Raw genomic sequence first — 20,300 nt, 5'->3', positions numbered from 1 at the left:
AAGAACCTTGCCCATTTTTTCTGGGATATCTTACTGGAGGTTTTATGCACTCACATACTTGAGAAATATGGCCATATTTACTTCAAGAACACTGAGGCATGTGGAGGAAGCTACTGCTCAGAGCTGGATACTCTGTAAAATAAAGGTGACCTTGTACCACAGGAGGTGTAGCATGAGGGTCATCACAGTCCCTGGACTTATAGTAAGTGCTCAGTCAACAATTAATGAAGGTATTGATTGGTTGGTTGATTGAATGAAACAATAAAATATTAATTCACTCGGGCAATCTCATATCCCCCAATGCAGGCCAGGCATAACTACGTGGAATTAGAAAAGACAAGCAAAGTGCTTGCCCCCAGGAGCTCAGCAATCAAAAAGGGTGAACAAAAGACACACACAAAGAACTTTAAAAAAGATAGAAAGTGATGAAAAGTAATGTGGTATAATAAAAAGTATTCGGAATTTGGTGTCAAAGTTTGAATCTGAGAACCGGTCCTCGAATTTATTAGCCATGGAACTATCTGTAGTGATTTGTCTTTACTGACTTAAGCCCTGGCCAGACCCCACTTCAATTATGTCAGATTCTCTGGATATAAGACTCTGATATCTGCACATTTTTATTGAAGTACACTTTACATTCAAAGTTATATTCATTTCGGTGTACAACATAGTGATTCGACAATTGTATACATTATGCTGTGCTCACCACGGTAAAGGTAGTCACCATCTGCCACATACCATGTTATTATGGTATTACTGACTACATATCTTATCCTTGTCATCCCGATGACTTATGTCTGTAGAATGGGTAGTTACTGAGCTCTCGTGTCACCCAACTTGGTGGTACACAGATTTGGATGTAGGTACATGTGAGTGCCGTTCCAAGAGATAGAGAACCTGATCTTCTGTAATGCAGGGCTTCTGTCCTGAAAATAGTGCTGTGAAAGGGTCTACCTCTCAAAATCATGTTTTGAACTACCTGCATTGATTAATTTTTACCCTCAGGGTAACAATAGAGTTTTGTGTTTCTTACATACTTCCTGCCTAGTTGTCCCACACAGCCATGAGGTGAAGCTGAGGAGCAAGCTGTAAAGCTCTAGGCAAAAGCCAGCCACACCATAGTGTGTGCAGGTGGGAAAGGATTGATTAATAACATAACCACAAGATTTCTTGAACTCTAGTATGCTTTTGATTTTTTAAATCCTTCTCATAGCACATTTTCATTCATCTGTCATGGTGTTTAAAGTACTGCAACGGGGATGCCTGAGTGGCTCAGTTGGTTAATCATCTGCCTCTGGCTCAGGCCAGGATCCTTGGATCAAGCCCTGTGACCCACTCCCTGCTCGCCAGGGTATTTGCTTCTCGCTCTCCCACTACCTCTCGCCCCGCTCGTGCTCTCACATGCTCTCTCTCCCTCTCTCAAATAGTTAAATAAAATCTTCTAAAAAATCAAGTACTGTGATAGAATCTAATCCAGTTTTTAAACCAAGGCTGGATTGTAATTCCATGTTTCATACAGAAAATGTATGTTCACAGAAGTGAAAGTTTTTCTCAAAGTCATGATGGAAGGTAGAGAAATTATCGTTAAGGTAGCTCAGTCTCCTAACACATTTATTAAATACTCTGGATGACCGTGTAACTCAAAGTTGCCCCTATTTACCAAACTCCCTCTTTTCAGTGTCTCTGAGATTCTGGACAAGGTGCAAGAAGATGCAGAGGATGTCCTCTTCAGTCTGGGCTTTGCCCAAGAGGACCACAAGGACACTTCACGGATTCCTGCCCGATTTTTCACCACCCCCTCTCAGGCCAGAGGCATTGATTTCCAGCTTTTCCTGAAGGCCCAGGTGCGGAGGATAGAGATGGAGGACCCTTGCCTCATGCTGGCCAGTGAGTGTTCCCATGGATCTGCTCTACTTCTCTGCCATTCACAACAGGGATCAGTGGCTCCAGATCCTGCTTTCTCTCAGTCAGTTTCACTCCACCCTCTGTCTTCTGTGTCTATTTCTCGGCCTCCTATTCAGTGAAGATGGAGAACTTTGATGTCTGCTTCTTCCTCTTAAAGAAATAGTCATCAAGAGACCTCATATCACTATTGCTTTCTTAGGCTTTCTCTCCTTCAGCTGAATCAAATGAGAACAGTGCCTTTAAGTCTTATCCTTGTTTTTATTTCTCAGTTGCAACAGTAGAATGTTCCCTTTTTACAGCCACTGTATTAAAATCATTTCCTTTTAGAGCAATAATCTCAAAGTTCTCAAAGGTAGATATGTTAAATTGTCCAGGGACTTTATAAAACATTCAAATTCATAGGTTTTTTTTTCCCATAGAGGGAAAGGCTCAGGAGTATTTATTTTAAACAGGCACATGGAATTCTTATGTATAATCTTTAGAACATATCCAGGGAAACAATTATTTAAGTTGTTCTGATTTAATATTAAGGAAAGATAGAGGGTTTCTCTAGCTGGGTGAGGCATAAAAGACTCTATTTGATTATATATATTAGAATATGTTTCAAATTATTTTCTGCTACACCCCCAATATGATTGCATTTCTGACAGTATTGTTTCAGATTCTTTGCATCAGATTCAACTTAAAATAAGCTTGGTAAAACCATGCTCCTGAGCTCTACCTGTTGCAACAAAGATTTTGAGTTATAGTATTTTCACAATCTTAGATGATTCTTATGCACACTATTAGAATATAATTGAATTTATTTTACGTGCTATGCACATAATTAGGTGTTAAATTCTGGAAAAACAGACTAGGCAAGAGGTACATAATTCTTAAGACTTTTGGAAGCCTACAGTTTAAGAGATGTATGGCTTATCACAGTGTTTTTAAACATGGATGTCCATGTGAATTACCAAATGGTGTTGCTAAAATGCTTGAGATACAATCTGAGATTCTACATTTATAACAAGTTTCCAACTAGTGCCAATGCTTCTGGGCTAGTGACCACATTTTGTGAAGCAACATCTAATAGGATGATAAAGTCGTAAGTGTGAGCCCCACGTTGGGCATAATGTTTACTTTTTAAAAAATGATATCAAAAGTTCTGTACCCTAGTCTATTGGCTAGTAATTGTCATTATTCCAATCTGTTGATACTCTGAAGCATTCTAGAACCCTAAAGTTTTGTTACTGTCTAAGAAAATGAGACTTGTTTTGTCCTTTATTTTGGTCATGTTTGTCATCTAAAGCGAACAGTACTTGAAGCCATTGTTTAGAACATACTGACAGCAGAAAGGATATGTGAAATCAAGATATAGAAAACTTCCTCATCCCATATAGAATTAATTTTGGACTGAAGGAAAATATCTATTCAGATGGGGAGTCAAGAAGTCAAGAAAGTCAACAAAGGGGATCCTGAGTATGAGAAATCTAAATGGGAAAAACGCTGGTGGGGAAAATGGCATCTTCCTTCTGAATTTTGAGCCTTAGAAAGGCTTTGAAGGAAGAGATACAAGAGATAATTTGCTGATGACCCCCAGATTCACCATCTTCAACCCTTGTGTCCAGGCAGGTTTAAGCAGGTGCAAACACTGGCTGTCACTGCTGATGCCTTCTTCTGTCTCTACTCCTATGTGTCTAAGACACCTGTCCAAAAGTTCACACCATCCCACATGTTCTGGAATTACAATCCAACTGACCTGCCATCCATCAGGATTCTGGCTCCAGAACCTGAACCTCAGTCACCCAGAGACCGCCTCCGGAAAGCCATCTCCAAGATGTGCCTGTATACAAGCCCCCGAGATCGGCTGTCACCACCCCATAATATCCCCAAAAGGAACAGTCTGGACCAAGTGGTGTGGGAAGTAATGGACAGAGTGAGAGGAGAGAAGATGGTCTTCCAGCAAGACCCTGGGTTTGAGCCAGGCTCAGAGGAAAATCCTGTGCCACTCACCAGGGATACAAAGCTACCCACTTTTTCCGGACCATGTGCTCTTTGCCCCAGAGAGGAAACACAGCAGGGAATGTCCACAATGCAAGGACCGTCACAAACTCTGGATCCTAAACCAGAGGCAACTCCTTGCATGCATTCTCTGCCCTTACAGCGGAGCACAGACCCTGCACAGGTAAAAAGAGAGCCATGGGGTCTACGGGCCACCAATAAGGAAGTCCATTTGGCCAAGGATGAGACTTTCTGGAGAAAAAAGAACAGAGCAAAAAAGAGCTTGTTTCAGAAGAATCCCATGAACAGGAGAGTTAAGTCATTGGACCTGTCCATCATCCAGCAGAGCCAAGAGCAACAAGCATGGCACCAGTCTCTAACCCAGCAGCTACAGGACACTTGTGACTTGGAGGAGGCTAGTGAGTTGGGGGCAAGAGAGAGGCTGGCAGAGAAAGGTTCTGGATTCTTGCCTTTCAGTAAAGGGAATCCAGGCTCCCTGTCCTCACCAGATATACCAACTCTTGAATTAAATTCCAAAAACTTTGGGAACTAGTTAATAGAGAAGAAGAAAGATAAATGGGCTTGATTTCTTAAGATCATCCAGGTTTTCAGAGCTTTTCTAATTCCTCATCTGATCTGATCTTCACTGAAATTCCTCATCAACCACACCTGGCTCTATCATTTGTGGGATCTGCACCAGAGTACACATAGAGGCTGGTTATACACTAAGCTAAACACTAGTAAATAAAATATGCTCTCTTCTACATTAATAAATTTGTAACCTTAAAGACCTGGAGGTCCAGGTTCAAAGTTAATATTCTCAGATTCTTAGGACTTCTGTGCTAGAACATGGCAGTGTGGGCAAAGCCACTCCCCTGCTCTGGCCTATCCCCTTCTCTTCCCATGCCCAGATCTATCCTAAACCTTAAGGGATTTCACACATAGATGTGTGAGCACCTGGCTTACAGATCCAAAAGCCACATAACCTCTACCCACACAAATAGCCATCTGTTGGTCATCACTTGTTCCTGGAGGTGCATATACTGGTAGAAAGGGTAAACCTTTAAGACAACAGACACCAGGCAAAACCAGTGCAATTCCCTGGAGCAGACTTGGGGGCATCTGAACAGCATATCCAAGTATCCTATGGAAGCAGAGCATGTTCTAGAAGGGGCAGTGCAGGATGAGGTGGGCACATCCTGTTGGTCCACCAACTCTTCATCCTGTGGACTCTCAAAAACTCAAGACTCCTCTTGTCTGGGACTCTAGACAGTACTGCCATCAAGTGCTGACCTCTCTTGGGAAAGCTCTCAGATCCTTGCCACAAGAGAAGCTGTGATGATTTGCAATATTGTTTGCATATGTGTCACCTGTCATTGGACACAGAGCTGCATCTCAACTCCTGCCTTCCTCACTACTGCGTTCCTGCCACAAGAGAAGAAGCCGAGTCTCTCAAGTATACTCAGCCTCTTTCCCCTATGGCCACCTGCCATCCGACACCTCTCCCCACTGGCTCTTAGTTATGCTGGGATATTGGTTACAGGTGCAAAGCCACAGTGAGGAGGAAGAGAGCTGCTAGCCCAACAGTCCCAGACACCCCCCCCACCTTGTACCAGACTTTTGCTGGCAAAGACTAAAGAAGTAAGTGGGTCTCTCCCTCTTTTCTTTCTCTTTCCTTCCCACCCTCCCTCAGGCAGTGATTCTCAAGCCTGGCTACATGTTACAATTGTTCAGGAAGATTTTTTTTTTTTTTTAATACCCACAAGGAAGGGTCCCACAACCTGTAATTCCGATTTCATTAATATGGCATGGAAATCAGTGTCTGATCTTTTTTTGTTGTTTTTAAGCTCCTCATGTGATTCTATTATGGCTGGTTAGATACTTCTCTAGATCAGTGGTTCTCAGACTTTAGCCTCACTTGGAGGGCTTGTTAAAATGCAGCTGTCTGGGCCTCAAGTCCCAGAGTTTCTGATTGAGAAGCTTTAGACAGGGCCAAAAATTTGAATTTCTAACCAGTTCCCAGGTGATGCTGATGCTGTTGGTCTGGCAGTCACAGTCTGGGAACTAGTCTAGTGTTCTAGAAATGCATAACCTTAATATTCAAACTGTAATCTGCAGTCCAGCAGTATTAGCATCATTTGGGATTCTGTGAAATGTGGACTCTCAGACCCCACTCCAGATTTAAGGTATCACAATTTTAATCAAGATCTTAAAGTGATTTGTTTGCACATTGAAGTTTGAGAAGTGCACTGCTATAGTTTTTTTTTTTTTTTAAGATTTTATTTATTTATTTATTTGACAGATAGAGATCACAAGTAGGCAGAGAGGCAGGCAGAGAGAGAGAGAGGAGGAAGCAGGCTCCCTGCCGAGCAGAGAGCCCCATGTGGGGCTAGATCCCAGGACCCTAGGATCACGACCCGAGCCGAAGGCAGAGGCTTTAACCCACTGAGCTCCCAGGCGCCCTTATAGTTTTTTAACAAGTGAGAACCAACCATAAAACACTTCATCCCAGCTCCTGCTCATTACTACATTCTAATCAGCCCACATCACCACATGGGGAAGACCCCGGGTATCTCACATCCATGCTCCCTTAGGCTCTGAATTCCTTCCTACAGTGAGGGTCTGAGGTCCATAACTCTCCTTCCCTGACAAGGCAATCTCACATAGGTGGTTATGGCAGCTAAAATGTCTTTCCTTTCGGTATGAGTTTTGAGTATTAACTATATCAGAGATATCCCTTATAACTTTGAATTTTTTGGCAAAAAAAAAAAATCTGTTATTTAAACCAAGGATGAATGAGGCACCTACTCCCTAGTACCAGAGAGAAGATGGCATCAGGAATTAATTAATTAATTAATTAAATGATTTTTCTAAGGTAGTAGAAATTGATATCCTTCTTGAATCAAATCAATGAGTCTTGCTTAGAGTTCTCTTCATTTCAAATCCCTTAATTTACTGCACCTCCTGGCCCAATAGTTATTTTTGGTCAATATCCTAAATTTGCAGTGTTACTTGTCCGGAATCACAAAGACCTTTATACTTCTAACTCTTTTAATTTTCATTCTCTGTGACGTTAGGGCCATAGTCACTCTTCTTTCTCCCTTACTTATTACTTTCTTCCCCAGGTATATAAATTATATGTATACAGTAATCACTCACAAAAGAAGTAAATATCAGAAGGCAGCAATACATCATATACAGCTGGGAAAGTTTAGGCTATGGAGTCAAATGGCCGACCCTATATAATTATCCATGATCTTGCAAAAATCACTTGACTTTAATTTTATCTTACATAATAGGAGAATAATTATATACATATATATGTATATAATTTTATATATATATGTATGTGTGTGTGTATATATATACATATATATGAACTAGGCATTTATGTAGAGTTTCAATATATTACAGGGAGGGTGTGAAGGTAATATAACATAGCTACTGCTGATTTTAGAAAAGGTAATCATGGACATAAAATATTTAGATCAGTGATTCTCAATCCTACAAGATTTTTTAATAGCTATTTTCAATAGACTTAAATGCAAACCTCTGACTTTTGGGTTTGGGCATCATCATTTCTTTTTCTCTTAAAACTTTCCTACTGCGGCATAGCAAACCACCTAAAATGCAATGGTTTAAAGAAGAAGTTTTTTGTTTTTTGGTTTTTTTTTTTTTTGTCACTACTTTGTGAGTTTACCGGACGGTTCTTCTGCTCTTCTAACCTGGGTTCCCTTATGCTGCTGTTTTTGGCTATTTGGCGGGCCTCCACCAAAAGGTCAAAATGGGTTCCCTCACACGTCTAGAACGTTGGTGTTGACCGGCAGGGGGCGCTCTATCCGTGTGCCGTGTCATTCCTTGGCAGTCTGGCTTGTTTTATGTGGATGTTCAGCAAAAACTGAACTTGCAATGCTTCCTTTTAGGGATGTGTTGCAAGTTTCACAATGTCCCCCCTACCACATTACTGGTTAAGTCAAGTCACAAGGCCAACCGAGATTCAAAGGGAAGGAAAACAGACTACGTTTTAACAGGAGTGGCAAGGTCACAATGCAAAAAGCCATGTGGAATGGGAGGGTTGTTGTGCCATCTTATAAATGTCCATCACATTGACTCCAGTGCACCATGAGGGTGAAGAATAACTGCTTTAGGGGCACATGGGCGGCTCAGGTGGTTAAGCATCTGCTTTTGGCTCAGATCATGATCCCAGAGTTCCCGGGATCAAGCCCCATGTCAGGCTCCCTGCTCAGTGGGGAGTCTGCTTCTCCATCTCCCTCTGACCCTCCCCCTGCTCTTCTCTCTCATTCTCTCTGCTTTAATCATTCTCTCTGTTTTAATACCCTCATATATTAAAGATGCACTGAGGGTAAGCTTTCTTGCTACAGCTCATTCAGACTCAGCCACAGTGTATGAACTTGAAAAGGAAATTAACCAGTAGGCTTATCAAATTAAAATAGAAAATGTGGAGTATATGCTCCACAGCTAGGTTACTTTGCCAATAACCTAATTTACTCTAAAATGCAAAGCTTGCCTCAGGTGTTATTTGTCCAGCAGATGTCAGCCTCACACAAGAAAATGCCAAGATGTCCAGTAGAGCAGGCTGAGTGCAGGGCCTATCAGGTCCTTTCTGGGCAATATCCAGGACACCAGTTCCTCTCACACAACTGCCCCACCTTTGGCCAACTGCCAATGTACAGAAAGATTGGAACTGAATTTCCAGGGAGAAAGTATTGCTAGGAGCTATATATTTCAGATAAGGAACTAGATTCCATTTTCCTCCAGAGTTATGAGATCTCATCACAGCACAAGAGATTGTGGTTAGAAATGTTGTATCTCATTTATTCTAAGGTGTACATTTTCCCACATTTTAATATCTCTGAGATAGAATGAGTCTTAACAATTGGCAATGTCAGCCAAGGTATCTTTTTTTCCCTCCATAGTGAAATATAAAATAATTGAGTCTTGCAAAAATGGTTTATCAGATTCAATAAAACACAGTAACTTTAGAAATTAAATGTACTTATTCTCTCAGGTAAATGAGAAAATGATTTTGCAGATTTCCCTTCTATGATTGCCTAAAAGACTAAGAGATCACTTCTTCACTGACACAGTCTTTGGCTGAGACAGGGGGTCACAGTGGTTTCCAAATCTTTCAGATATTCCTTACATTTGTTTAATCATCTTTTCTCAAAGCTATGAATTATCTCTCTCAATCCACTCCTCTATCATCCTTTAAGAGATCACAAGAAGGGGGGAATACCTATAAAAGCACCTCAGGACTACCAAGATGAAAGGCTATGTGATAAATAGGGAAGGGGGAAATTCACTCACTACCATCAAAGGCCAAGCGAGCTGGGGCAGTTCCTCCAATGGGATGAGAAACAAGTCCTCTCTGCCTCCTCCAGGGTCTGAAATTATCTCCTGGGGATTAATGATCTTCCAGAAGCTCTGTAGCAAGCGCCAGTGTTCACCTACAACTTGTCACCAGGTGTGAACGTGGGTGGGAAGGAGTAGCAGACCCCAGACAGCCATGGGGTCCAGATGTATAGTCTTCATTGTTGCACAAAGACACTCAAAGAGACGAAGGGGATCAAAATTCAGCTCTGCTATGCTTACCATCCAAAATCTCAAGGGTCTTCATCTTCTAAGAGGGAGTTCCTTTTTTTTTTCTAGCTCATCTACTTAAGATGAGTGCCTTTCTGCAATTAAAACAAGGGCACCTTCTGTTAAAAGTGGATCTCATCCCCAGCTGTCAGTTCTCATCCCTTCCACTCTCTCATTTAGTCTCTGCCAGAGAAGAAGTCCTAATCTTCCCCCAGATCCTAGGAAAGGATGACCCTCATCGTTCCTCAGAGTTTGCACCATATTCAAAAATATCAGATGCACAGCCCTTTCTCTTAGTGCCCCGCTGCTGAAATGTAAGCTGTTTGACCTTTATAAAGTTTATAAGAAGCAGGCCTCATGTTTTATTTTTTGTTACTGTGTGTTTCCTTTGCCAGATCTGAGGTATCACAGACCAATATATATAATCTATTTGCAAAGTGATCATATCTAGAGATGGGAGTTGCATTTTCTAGGCAGCTCTGCTGGGGGCAGTGGGAGGAAACAGGCAGGATTAGGCAGGGAGGCCAGTGCAGAACATAGGATAAAGAAGAAAACTAGTCCTAGATGGTCCCAAATGGCAGGTAATTCAAAGCCATCAGTTGGGTACTTAGTGGAACCTATATGAACCAGGTAGCTATAAACTTACTCTTTGCTGTAAGATTTACCCATGTGACAATATTAACCACAAATATTTCTATATAGTGCTTACTATATGTCAGGCATAAGCCTTAGCACTATGTGGAAATTAAATCATTTAATCCAATGATATAACTTTTTTATTGTTCTTCATTTTATAGATGATCACACTGGGCACAGTTATTTTTATACCAAAATAAATTCTGAAGACAGACTATCAGATAGAAGGTTTAGGGAGAGATGGGGGAAAGGAGAGGGAAGGGGCAAGAGGGTATCATGAGAATGTGACAAATATTTTTCTGCCTCACTTGCAATTCTTACCAAGTTATTTTGCATCTATTGGGGAAATATAATTAAACACAAAATCTTCTGGGGCACCTGGGTGGTTCAGTTGGTTAAGCATCTGACTCTTGATCTCGGCTCAGGTCTCAATCTTAGGGTCATGAGTTCAAGCCCTTCTCTGGGCTCCATGCTGGGTGTGGAGCCTACTTTAAAAAAAAAAAAAAGAGTTCTAAAAACAAAATTCTTCTGCCATTGCAGAAAACCTCTCCAGAAAAGTATAAGAAAAAGAAAAGGGTTTTTATTTTTTAATATGATGTGTGTCAGAGGCCATCCACTAAAGAGACAGAAGGAAATCCCACCCTCTTCTATAAGCATGCAGATAAAACCCCTTACATGCATACAATGACTGGTCCTCAAGGAAGAGAACACTGCAGGACCATTTGTCACACACAGTTCGTTCTAAATGCACCCTGGAACTGGGATGGCCAACTGTGTTAGCTAATTGCCTTTATCCAAAGGAATAATAAGACTTCTCATATCTTCATGACAGAGGTAGTTTTGCCAGTGTGAGCCAGGCACCTAAGTTAGACTCCTACCCTTTCATGGGGATTGAGAGATAGAGGCACGAGGGACTTTGATGATTGCATTTCAAAGCAATGCCTTCCATAATCCTTGAAAAAGGCATTCCAGGGTGGTAAAGGTGGCAAGAGGCTTATTTTGTGTTTTTAAAAGATTTATATACATTTCAAAGAGACAAAGAACTTAGAAGTTTCCTGAAGAAACACACTTTCAGAAAAGGAGAGGGGAGCCTTTTCTAGGACAGGGAAGGTTAAGCCTCTTATTTTAAATTTGTATTTGCCATTGCACCTGTGTGTGCATCTTTCCTCTTCCTTGGCCTTCCCTTTACTTATACTACCCCATTCTGCTTTGGAGCTGTGGAAGGTAGAAGGATCATCTCTACCTGCATCGTGTAACACCCATTTTCTGGGTTACATTTCAAATGTTTTGGTGGATTTCCAAAACTATATCCAAGACTGTTGAGCCACACGGTTTCAGGTGTCAACATGCAAGTGGCCTGCAGTGCAAACATGGTTCCTGGAGATGTGCTGAGCAGAGGCCCCGTCTGCCTTCACAATACCCTACCTAGCCCTCATGATAGCACTTTCAGAGCTGTTACCTCATGTCAGTCTTTTAATCATATAGACTAGATGAGAAAAAAAAATTACTTAGCAAGATCACATAACTAGTCAGTTAAAATGCAGATCTCCTGACTCCCAAACCAGTGATCTTTTCATCAGAACACACTGCCCTGAGTGTGCAAGAGTTTGGGCTGTAGCTATGGATCAGAGTAAGCCTCGAAACGTGTACTTGAAACTGACCATCATTAACTATGTACCCTAAGCCTTTGCACTAAGTGCCAGTACCCTCTTGCCACCCTTGGATTTTGCTTGCCTTCTTAGAAACTCACTGACAAGAGGAATGTTACACAGATTGAGCTGGAATGCTCACAGTTTAGCAAAAGACATGACAAGGAAAATCAACAATTACTTTTATTGAATTTCATTAAATGCCACAGGGACATAGGAAAATGAACTTCCCAGAGGATGACATGTCCAGATGAATCTGGACACATGAGGAAAGGTCCAACAGGAGAAGAATAGTGTAGAGAAGTAGAAGAAGCAGCAATGAGACAATGATATACTAGATAGAGAGATAAATATGTTGAAAGGCAGAGAGAAACAGAATATCATAGTATCTTCAGAAACTACACCTTGTGCCACATGGGAGAAAGGGAATATGTGGGAGATCAAAATTGAGACCAGAAAGATAAATGGAAATTAGATATGAAACAAAAGTCATCAACATTGTTTAAAGATTAGATTTAATCTAGAAAGATAAGGGGCCACTTAAAAGTTTACAAAAGAAGTTATATGATTAGATTTATCTTTTAGCTCATTCGGGCAGAAATATGGGAAATGGATGGAATCGGGAACCAATGAGAAAGGAAAATCACTTAAAAACACACCACAAAAGACCAAGGAGAAATGGGACAACCAGAAATAAGACAAGCATACTAGGATTGGAGGGGACAAGTGTCACTTTGAGATATTTAATATGCCCAGTGGTTAAACTGAGGACCAATCAGACCTGTGTTTGGGGAGAAGGGGAGGAAAAGAAAAAAAATAGCGAAATTTCGTGATTTCTTCTTAAACAACTAAGTGAGTATTAATGTCCTTTTACTAAGAACAAAATACAGTAGCAGTAGCAAGTTGGAAGGCAAATATTTTAAAGTATAAATTTCAGAAAGGCAAAATAATGACTCTCATGTTAAGATAAGATAAACATGTTCAAAGATTTTATTCAATTCACCAATTAATAAGAATTCCAGTAATGTGTTTGAACTGGTCTGAAGAGTATTTGAGAAGTTAGTTATGAACAGACAACCTGAGTTAGCTACAACACTAGGTACCAAGAAGCGACACCATAAACTCTCATCTCTGAGATTATTGGTTACACAAAAATAAAGTACTTGCATCTCTACTCAACATAAATTTGTGAGGTAACCCCTACCCACACAGAGTAGTAAAATAGCCCTGGAAAGAGAAACTCAAGACTAGCACTCTGCTGAAAGAACATCCGGTAATCTTGTTTGTCTGTTTTCAAGTCTAGAATAATTTGATGAGTTAAGATTTAGATAAGATGAGTTTGAGGTAGTTCTGAAATACTAAAATGGAGAAAGAAGCCCATAAGGCAGCTGGATATATGGACTTGAGGATAGACTTTTTGGAATTCAAAGCTTAATTATAATAGGTGAAGGCATGAGAACTAATAGTTCACCTAGGGAAATTATGCAGAGTCAGAAGTCCAAGTGTAAAGGTAACCCTTAGAAACATTTATATTTAAAAATATATCAAACACAAGATGTTCATAAACCAGTAGCCATATGGATTGGTAAAAGAAAGTTTCAGACAGAAGCCAAGTGAGATTTGTTTCAAGAAAAAGGGTTTAGTTTCAGTAACATATGTCATAGAATACCCAGCAAGAAGGAGAATGCAGAGATACCATTGAATTTGCATCTATACAATGATAAGAAACATTGATAAGAGAATTTTTATTTGCATGACAGGGCTTTAAAATATTAATGTGAAAAGGGAATAAGAAGTTGTGCAAATAAAAAAAGAAAGAAAGAAATTGTGCAAATGAAGTAGATATGGGGTCAAGAGACTCCAAGGAGTGTTCTGTTTTTTTCTAGGATGGGGAAGGTTTAAGCATATGTATTTGCTGAAGGGAAAGAATCAGTAGAGTGGGGGAGTCCATAGTTCAGGAAGGAAAAGAGAATGATGATATGAAGTCACTGGAAAATTGGAATGAATTGAGATCCAAATCACTTTTGAAAACTTAATTTAAAAATAAAAACAAAGTGCTTTTGGAGGGTTTAGCCATGAGCTAGAGGTACAGATCTTTGTCTGAGATTAGAGAAAAAGAAAAAGGACAAGCATGAATATAGTTACATTGGTCACCTGGAGAAGACAAGAAATTTCTGCCTATTGATTTCTCTCTTTTTCCTAAAGAAAGGGTCATTACAGTGCAAGGCAGGGAATTTGAAGACAATAGTAAAGGTTTGAGATTGTCACTATGAAAAATAAATGATGTTTATTAGTAGAAGCATGTATTAATAGTTGAATAGGGGAATAATATTAGGATTCAGCTCAAGGTGCAGAATATGTATTGATGGGGATTTAATAATTTTCTCCTGGGACACCTGGATGGCTCAGTCCATTATACATCTGCCTTCAGCTCAGGTTATGGTCCCAGAGTCCCAGGATGGATTCCTGCCTCCGGCTCCCTGTTCAACTAGGAATCTGCTTCTCCCTCTCCTTCTGCCCCTCCTCCCCACTCCACCCCACCCCCGCTCATGCTCACACGCACTCTCTCCAAATTCAGTCTTTTAAAAAAAATAACAATTTTCTCTAGCTGTGTTCAGCAATCCATATAAACAGATAAGAATAAAAGTATATCTTTATAAGTATAAAAACGGTAAGAAGTGAACCCTTCCAAGGAACTTCACTTCATGATGAGCACAGCTGAAACTCTGTTACATGAGGGTTTCTTTGCTGCTACTGCTGCTGCTGCTGCTGCTGCTGCTGCTACTGCTGCTGCTAATCCCTCTAAATGTGACTTTCAGTAGTGAGAAACATTTCAACAGGTGGGGTAGGAAAGCATCTATCAACCCCAGTCCCCAGAGTTGTCTCAAAAATGCATGATGCGTTTCTTTTCATTCCTATTGCAGGCTTTCTCCACCATCACGACCGTACATGCTCTGATAGTATGGGCTTCAGAGAGCAGCCTAATTCCCACCTCTCCTTAGAAGAGGTTGTTGTACTGCCCCAAACACCCAGGTCCTGCTCCCTGGCCCTGTAAACCCCTGAACTTGGTAGGAGAAAAACAGCACTGTACACTGGAAAGAAGACCAGACTGAGAGACTTGGAATCTTCACCCTGAGGCTATGGTCCATGCCGCATACACAGAGAAAGACCTGAGGCACATCATTTCACTTCTCTGCGCATTGGTTTCTCTACCATCTGGGTATTAAAATATACAAGATGGACAGTGGTAAACTAGACAAAGACTTAATTTGCTCCCAAGGTTTGACACTGTTTAGGGCAGTTAGAGGATTTAACAATGGAGTGTGGGGAACAAGGATTGCTACTGGAATATTCTCAAAGGACTCAAGCTAAGTGAAGAAGGAGAAATTCCACCATCAGGCTCTGAAACCTTGGTGCATCCAGCCCTGGGGTTCCCTTAGAACCTCTTTATATCCTTATGTGTTCCCAGTTAAATTTGAGGAAGTCTTCCACAACACCTGTCCTACTTCTTGAAGCCTCACCTAAAAAGCCTCCCCCTTATCCCAAATTTCTCCCTCTATCTCAAACTTTATATCTTCATAAAAAAAAAAAGTTGAATGAGATTCAGCGTTCCTCCTCTTAGCCATTACAAAACAATCGCCATATTTTCTGCTGGCAGAAACAATATACAAATAAAAACATTTTTTAAAACCTTGGCATGTTTTAAAAGAGAATTGACAGTTGTGGTTTGTGTAGTAGGGAAAATATTTTGTTAACAAGACTTGAGCCCCTACAATACTCTAGCAGGCAGTATGTGGTACAGAGCATTTTAGACACGTTCCTCCCCTAAGAAAATGTTGGTAGAGTAGGAAAGGTAATACACACACACACCCCCCACATAAATATTTCCAGTAATGTATTACTCGGTTGTCTAATAAATTGCAAGACAGCAAAGACCAGATGAGAGGGCTTTGAGGGAAAGCATAACCATGAGGGTCAAAGAAAAAAAATCATACCAGGTATGAAGAGCAGACAAAAGTTGATTTTATTTCAATAATATTGCTGGCCAGAGGGGAGAAATTGGGGAGCATTGACCAAGTCTGGTTGTCAAACTATGTGAAAACAAAGAACCAGAGAGTTTAAGAGCTGGGGTAGAGGAATCTTAGATCACCTGTGTTTGTTGATTGGCCTTATCTAAAGGAAAAGTAAGCTTTCTGGCATCTTTGTGATGACTGGAAGCTGGGGGCCCCACTGAAGTTAGGTTCCCACCCTTCCACAGAACTTGGGAGATAGGGGCCTATCTTCCTTGGTGTTTACATTTCAGAGAGGTGATTCTTAGGTCCCAGAGAAAGACTTGCCTGGGTTGTAAAATTGGAATAAGGCTAGGAGAAGATTTGTATCTCAAAGGGACTGAGAAAGGATTTACAGTACAAGCTTTCTAAATTAAGCATTGTAAGAAAAAGAAGGTCAGGGCCTAGAGTCGGGGGGGAAAAAAAGTCCAACTACAGTCAAGTTGACAGAAACATTAAGGCCATCTTGGTCATGAGAGAGAACAGAAAGATCTGAGATTATCTCATTTAAAGAACCTAAAAGACTATATCTGACCCCATCTCATAGAGGAAATGGCTTAGGGCTGCAGAAAGAGGCAACCCTCTCATTCAGTTTTGCCAGATTCCTTACAGGAGTGACTTACTGAAGGCTTCTAGAAAGTGTGTCTGGCAGGAGATGGAGCTCCTGCCAGATGCACTGTCCAAAGGAAGGGACAGGATAACCTTCTCAGGTCTGTAACTGATGGATCTGCATAGGCAATAACTGGGAGAGGGAAAAAAACAATGCATTTGCTTGCTAGTCCCCTCCCAGGCAGATTCCCAGGAACTCGGACAGTAATCAGAACCATCTGGATAAGATTCCATGATTAGCCTGGGAAACAAAGGCTCCCCCAGCTTCTCTCTTGCCTTAGCCCTCTCCAGCAACTGCCTTGCTCCACCTCCTCCCGTTCCCTACTAAGGACAGTTGGGCAGTTCCACCCTTGTCTCCAGTCACAAAATGCCCCCACAGTGACAGAGAAGGGGTCAGGTGGGACAGAGCTCCAGGCTGGTCACGGCTGGATAACTGCTCACAGTCCCTAGAGCCAGTCCATAGTTCCCGCCTCTCCCGTCTCTTATGTGGGTGAGAGAGATGGAGAGGGTAGCAGGGCGGGCTCCCAGATTAGGAAAAATGGATTGGAGGCATTAGCATTTCCATGGTTAGGCAGGTACAGGGGGAATGCAGGTGCTGTAGTCTCAGTAAAGCTCCCAGAGATCCATGTACCCCTCCTTACCAGCTCTCCCCATCAGGACAACTGAGCTCATACACCCCGGTGAGACCAACAAGGAAAGGGTTGACATTCCCATTCCCACTGAGAAAACTGAGGCCTGAGAATCATTGAATGTCACAGCTTGAAAGGACTAACTTCATTGTTCGAATGTAAAGAGAAAAGGACCCAGGGAAAAGGAATAAATGTAACCAAGATCACACTGTGGGCAGCCAGGACTAGACTTTTTTCTATTTGAACCATTCTCTTGTGCTATCCAAGCATTTCCACACAATCCTTTTTCACCAACACCCTTTCAGTGCTGATTTGTCCCTGCCACAACTACTCCTGCCCCAAACCCATGGCCCCATTGCCTCATTGCCATTCTGAATTACCTAGGAAACAGTGTGTAAGAAGGAGAGGCCAATCTGGGAGGTGGGACCTCCAAAAAACAGGCTGGAGCTCATACCTCCATGCCCCACAAGGCGAAGTAACAAGTATTTACATTCAAATTGGAGCTCCTAAGTATATTCTAAAAGGCTAAGGAATCCCAGGGTGGTTGCAGCAAATAGGTTCAAAGGAAAGTAATGTGGGTGGAGAAGCCTTTAGGAGATGGCTTTCCTGAACTGCAGAGAGACCTCTGAAGTCTGCTGGGGGAAGAACCGGGGCGGGGAAGGGGCGTGCCTACTACTGGCATGGGGGAGGAAGGGGCCAGGTTAGGCACCTGCTTAACCACGGAAATGCTAATGCCTCCAATCCATTTTTCCTAATCTGGGCGCCCGCCCTGCTACCCACTCTGTCTCTCTCACCCACACAGGAGATGGGAGAGGCGGGAATTGAGCAGGCTTGGAGAAGGTATAGGCTTCCAGAGTTGCTAAGATACCAGACTCTGGTGGTTATTTCAAGTTAGCTCTTCCCAAGTGTCTGGCTCTAGTCAGATTCACAGCTCCAGAGTGCAGTGGGGATTTGAACCTCAAAGTTTGGATTTAGATAGAATAACTCATAGGAAAAAATATATTGGGCCACCTGGGTGGCTCAGTCTGTTAAGCATCTGCCTTATGTCAGTTCATGATCCTAGGGTCCTGGAATCAAGCCCCGCAACAGGCTGCTTGTTCAGCAGGGAGCCTGCTTCTCCCTCTGCCTCTGCCCCCAACCCCTGCTTGGGCTCGCTCTCTCTCTCTGTGTCAAATAAATAAATAAAATCTTGAAAGAAGAAAGAGAGAAAGAAAAAAAGAAAGAAAGGAAGGAAGGAAGGAAGAAAGAAAGAGAAAGAATTAACTTGGATTGTTCACTACCCAGCTATGTGAATAAGCAAGGTGTTTAATATCCGTAAGTAACTATAAAGATACAATTACTTGCCTGTCTAGTTTATTGGGTTGGATCAAATAAAATAATGGAATAAAAGTGCTTTAGAGACACTGATATTTATTCTAGGCAGGATTCAAATGAAACAGAAAACCCTGATTCATGGCATCAGTAGTCCTAGAATCAAGTGTGATCTTAGGCAAGTGACTCAAGTGTTCTGTGCCTCGGGTTCTTTAATCAGTAAGTTGTGGATAATGTCAAAGTAAAAACCACACCAAAATTAAACAGACAAGAAAGACTTCACTGTGGTTATTGCAGTAGGGGAGAGAGGAAAGAACTAAGTCTGACCTCAGCTCTGCTGAAGCAGGGGTGATAGAACTGGGGAGGGGGGGGTGATATTTTTTAAGATTTTTTTTAATTATTTATTTATTTATTTATTTATTTATTATTTGAGGGGGGAGCACAAAAGAGACAAGCGGGTGGGAGGGGCAGAGGGAGAGGGAGAAGCAGGCTCCCGGCTGAACAAGCAGCCTGATGCGGGGCTTGATTCCAGGACTCAGAGCTCCATCCCAGGACCCTGGGATCATGACCTGAATTGAAGGCAGATGCTTAAACTGAGTCACCCAGGTGACCCTGGGCAATAGAATTTTTAAGAGCTGGACTGAGCTAATGGAAAAGTACAGAGGACCTTAAGAGGTAGTCACAGGCCATCTGTATTTGCTAACTGGCTTTATCAAAGGAAAAATCTCTCTCATATCTGTATGACAGGAGATACTTTTGCTACTTGGAGCTAGGCATCCTCTAATGTTAGGTTCCTATCCTCCCACAGAAATTAGGAGATAAAGGTGTTAATCTTCTTTGATGACTATATTTCAAAGAGATGACTCCCTGTCCTGGAAAAAGTCTTCCATAAGTTATAAAACTGGCCAGAGCCTGGGAGGAGATTTACATCTCAAAGGGACAGAGGAAGAATTTACAATGATGGTAAGTTCCATAAAGGAAACACTATAAGAAAATAGGGGTCAGGCTCTAGAATCTGGAAGAAGCCTGCCTAAAGCCTAGTCAAGTTAAAGGGAACATTAAGACCATCTTGTTTAATAATGATAATATTCACTCCATTCATAAGCTTGCTGTGAGCACTGAACGACTTATTCTATGTAGGGAACAGAGAATCATGCCTTGCATTTATTAATCACGTTGGGTAAAATTCTAATATTATCCTGGGGAACAAAGGCTAATTATTAATGTTAAAAATGATGTCTCGGATTTCTTCCATTTTTGAGCTTCATTGAGTTTTTAGGACACGCTGACTTTAAAATAGGAAAACAGTATTTTCTCATGAAACAAGTATCTCAATTACCTGGTCATCAGCTTGTACTCTTTGGCAATTTTCCATCATGGATTTTCTTTTGCTTTTTTTTTTTTTTGAGATTTTATTTATTTGAGAGAGGTAGAGCAAGAGAGAGCACAAGAGAGAGGGAGAAGCAGACTCCCTGATGAGCAAAGTGCCCAGTGTAGGGCTCAATCCCAGGACCCTGAGATCATGAACTGAGCTGAAGGCAGATGCTTAACAGACTGAGCTATCCAGGTGCCCCTCAAGATACATTCTCAATTTGTGGGCAATTTCCTGCCCTCACTCAGTACATATTCTGTTGCCTGCTTTAAAACCTGCACAGCTCCTAGGTCCCAGGATATAGTAACAGTCTTATAAACCAAACCTTATTAATGACATGAATTGTATAAGGGCAGAGAAGTCTGATGGTCGGTGCTTGTTAAGATCTAATTCAAAATGTCTATCGTATTATCTGCTGATGCCCATGATCATTTCCCCTAACTGCCTCTTTGTTAGTGTGAGTATTGGAATTACTAACATGGGGGTACCTAGAGAAGACACCTCCCTTTGATCTGTCTTTCCTTACTTGTGTCTCCAAGCAGAGATGTTTCCATCA

The 20,300-nt window shown here is 41.5% G+C and overlaps 1 protein-coding gene across 4 annotated transcripts in view; it reads left to right on the top strand.

Moving 5' to 3' along the window:
• The window catches only part of TESPA1 (thymocyte expressed, positive selection associated 1), a 34,013-nt gene extending 18,535 nt beyond the window's left edge, over positions 1-15,478 (top strand). For 2 of the 4 annotated variants that reach the window (XM_080811726.1, XM_080811727.1), the window contains 2 exons: positions 1,679-1,887; positions 14,699-15,472. In XM_080811726.1, the coding sequence (XP_080667852.1) occupies positions 1,679-1,887; positions 14,699-14,829 (340 nt within the window). In that variant the 3' untranslated portion in view covers positions 14,830-15,472. Of the gene's footprint in view, positions 1-1,678; positions 1,888-3,515; positions 6,643-14,698 lie in introns of those variants that run through there. The other 2 variants (XR_013967295.1, XM_080811725.1) reach the window with 2 other exon arrangements.
• The last annotated feature ends 4,822 nt before the right edge of the window (positions 15,479-20,300 follow it).

This window comes from Martes martes (genome assembly GCF_963455335.1).
Source record: "Martes martes genome assembly, chromosome: 8".
NCBI lineage: Eukaryota > Metazoa > Chordata > Mammalia > Carnivora > Mustelidae > Martes > Martes martes.
The sequence above is the reverse complement of the archived record's forward strand: the minus strand, read 5'-3'. Positions and strand labels throughout refer to the sequence as shown.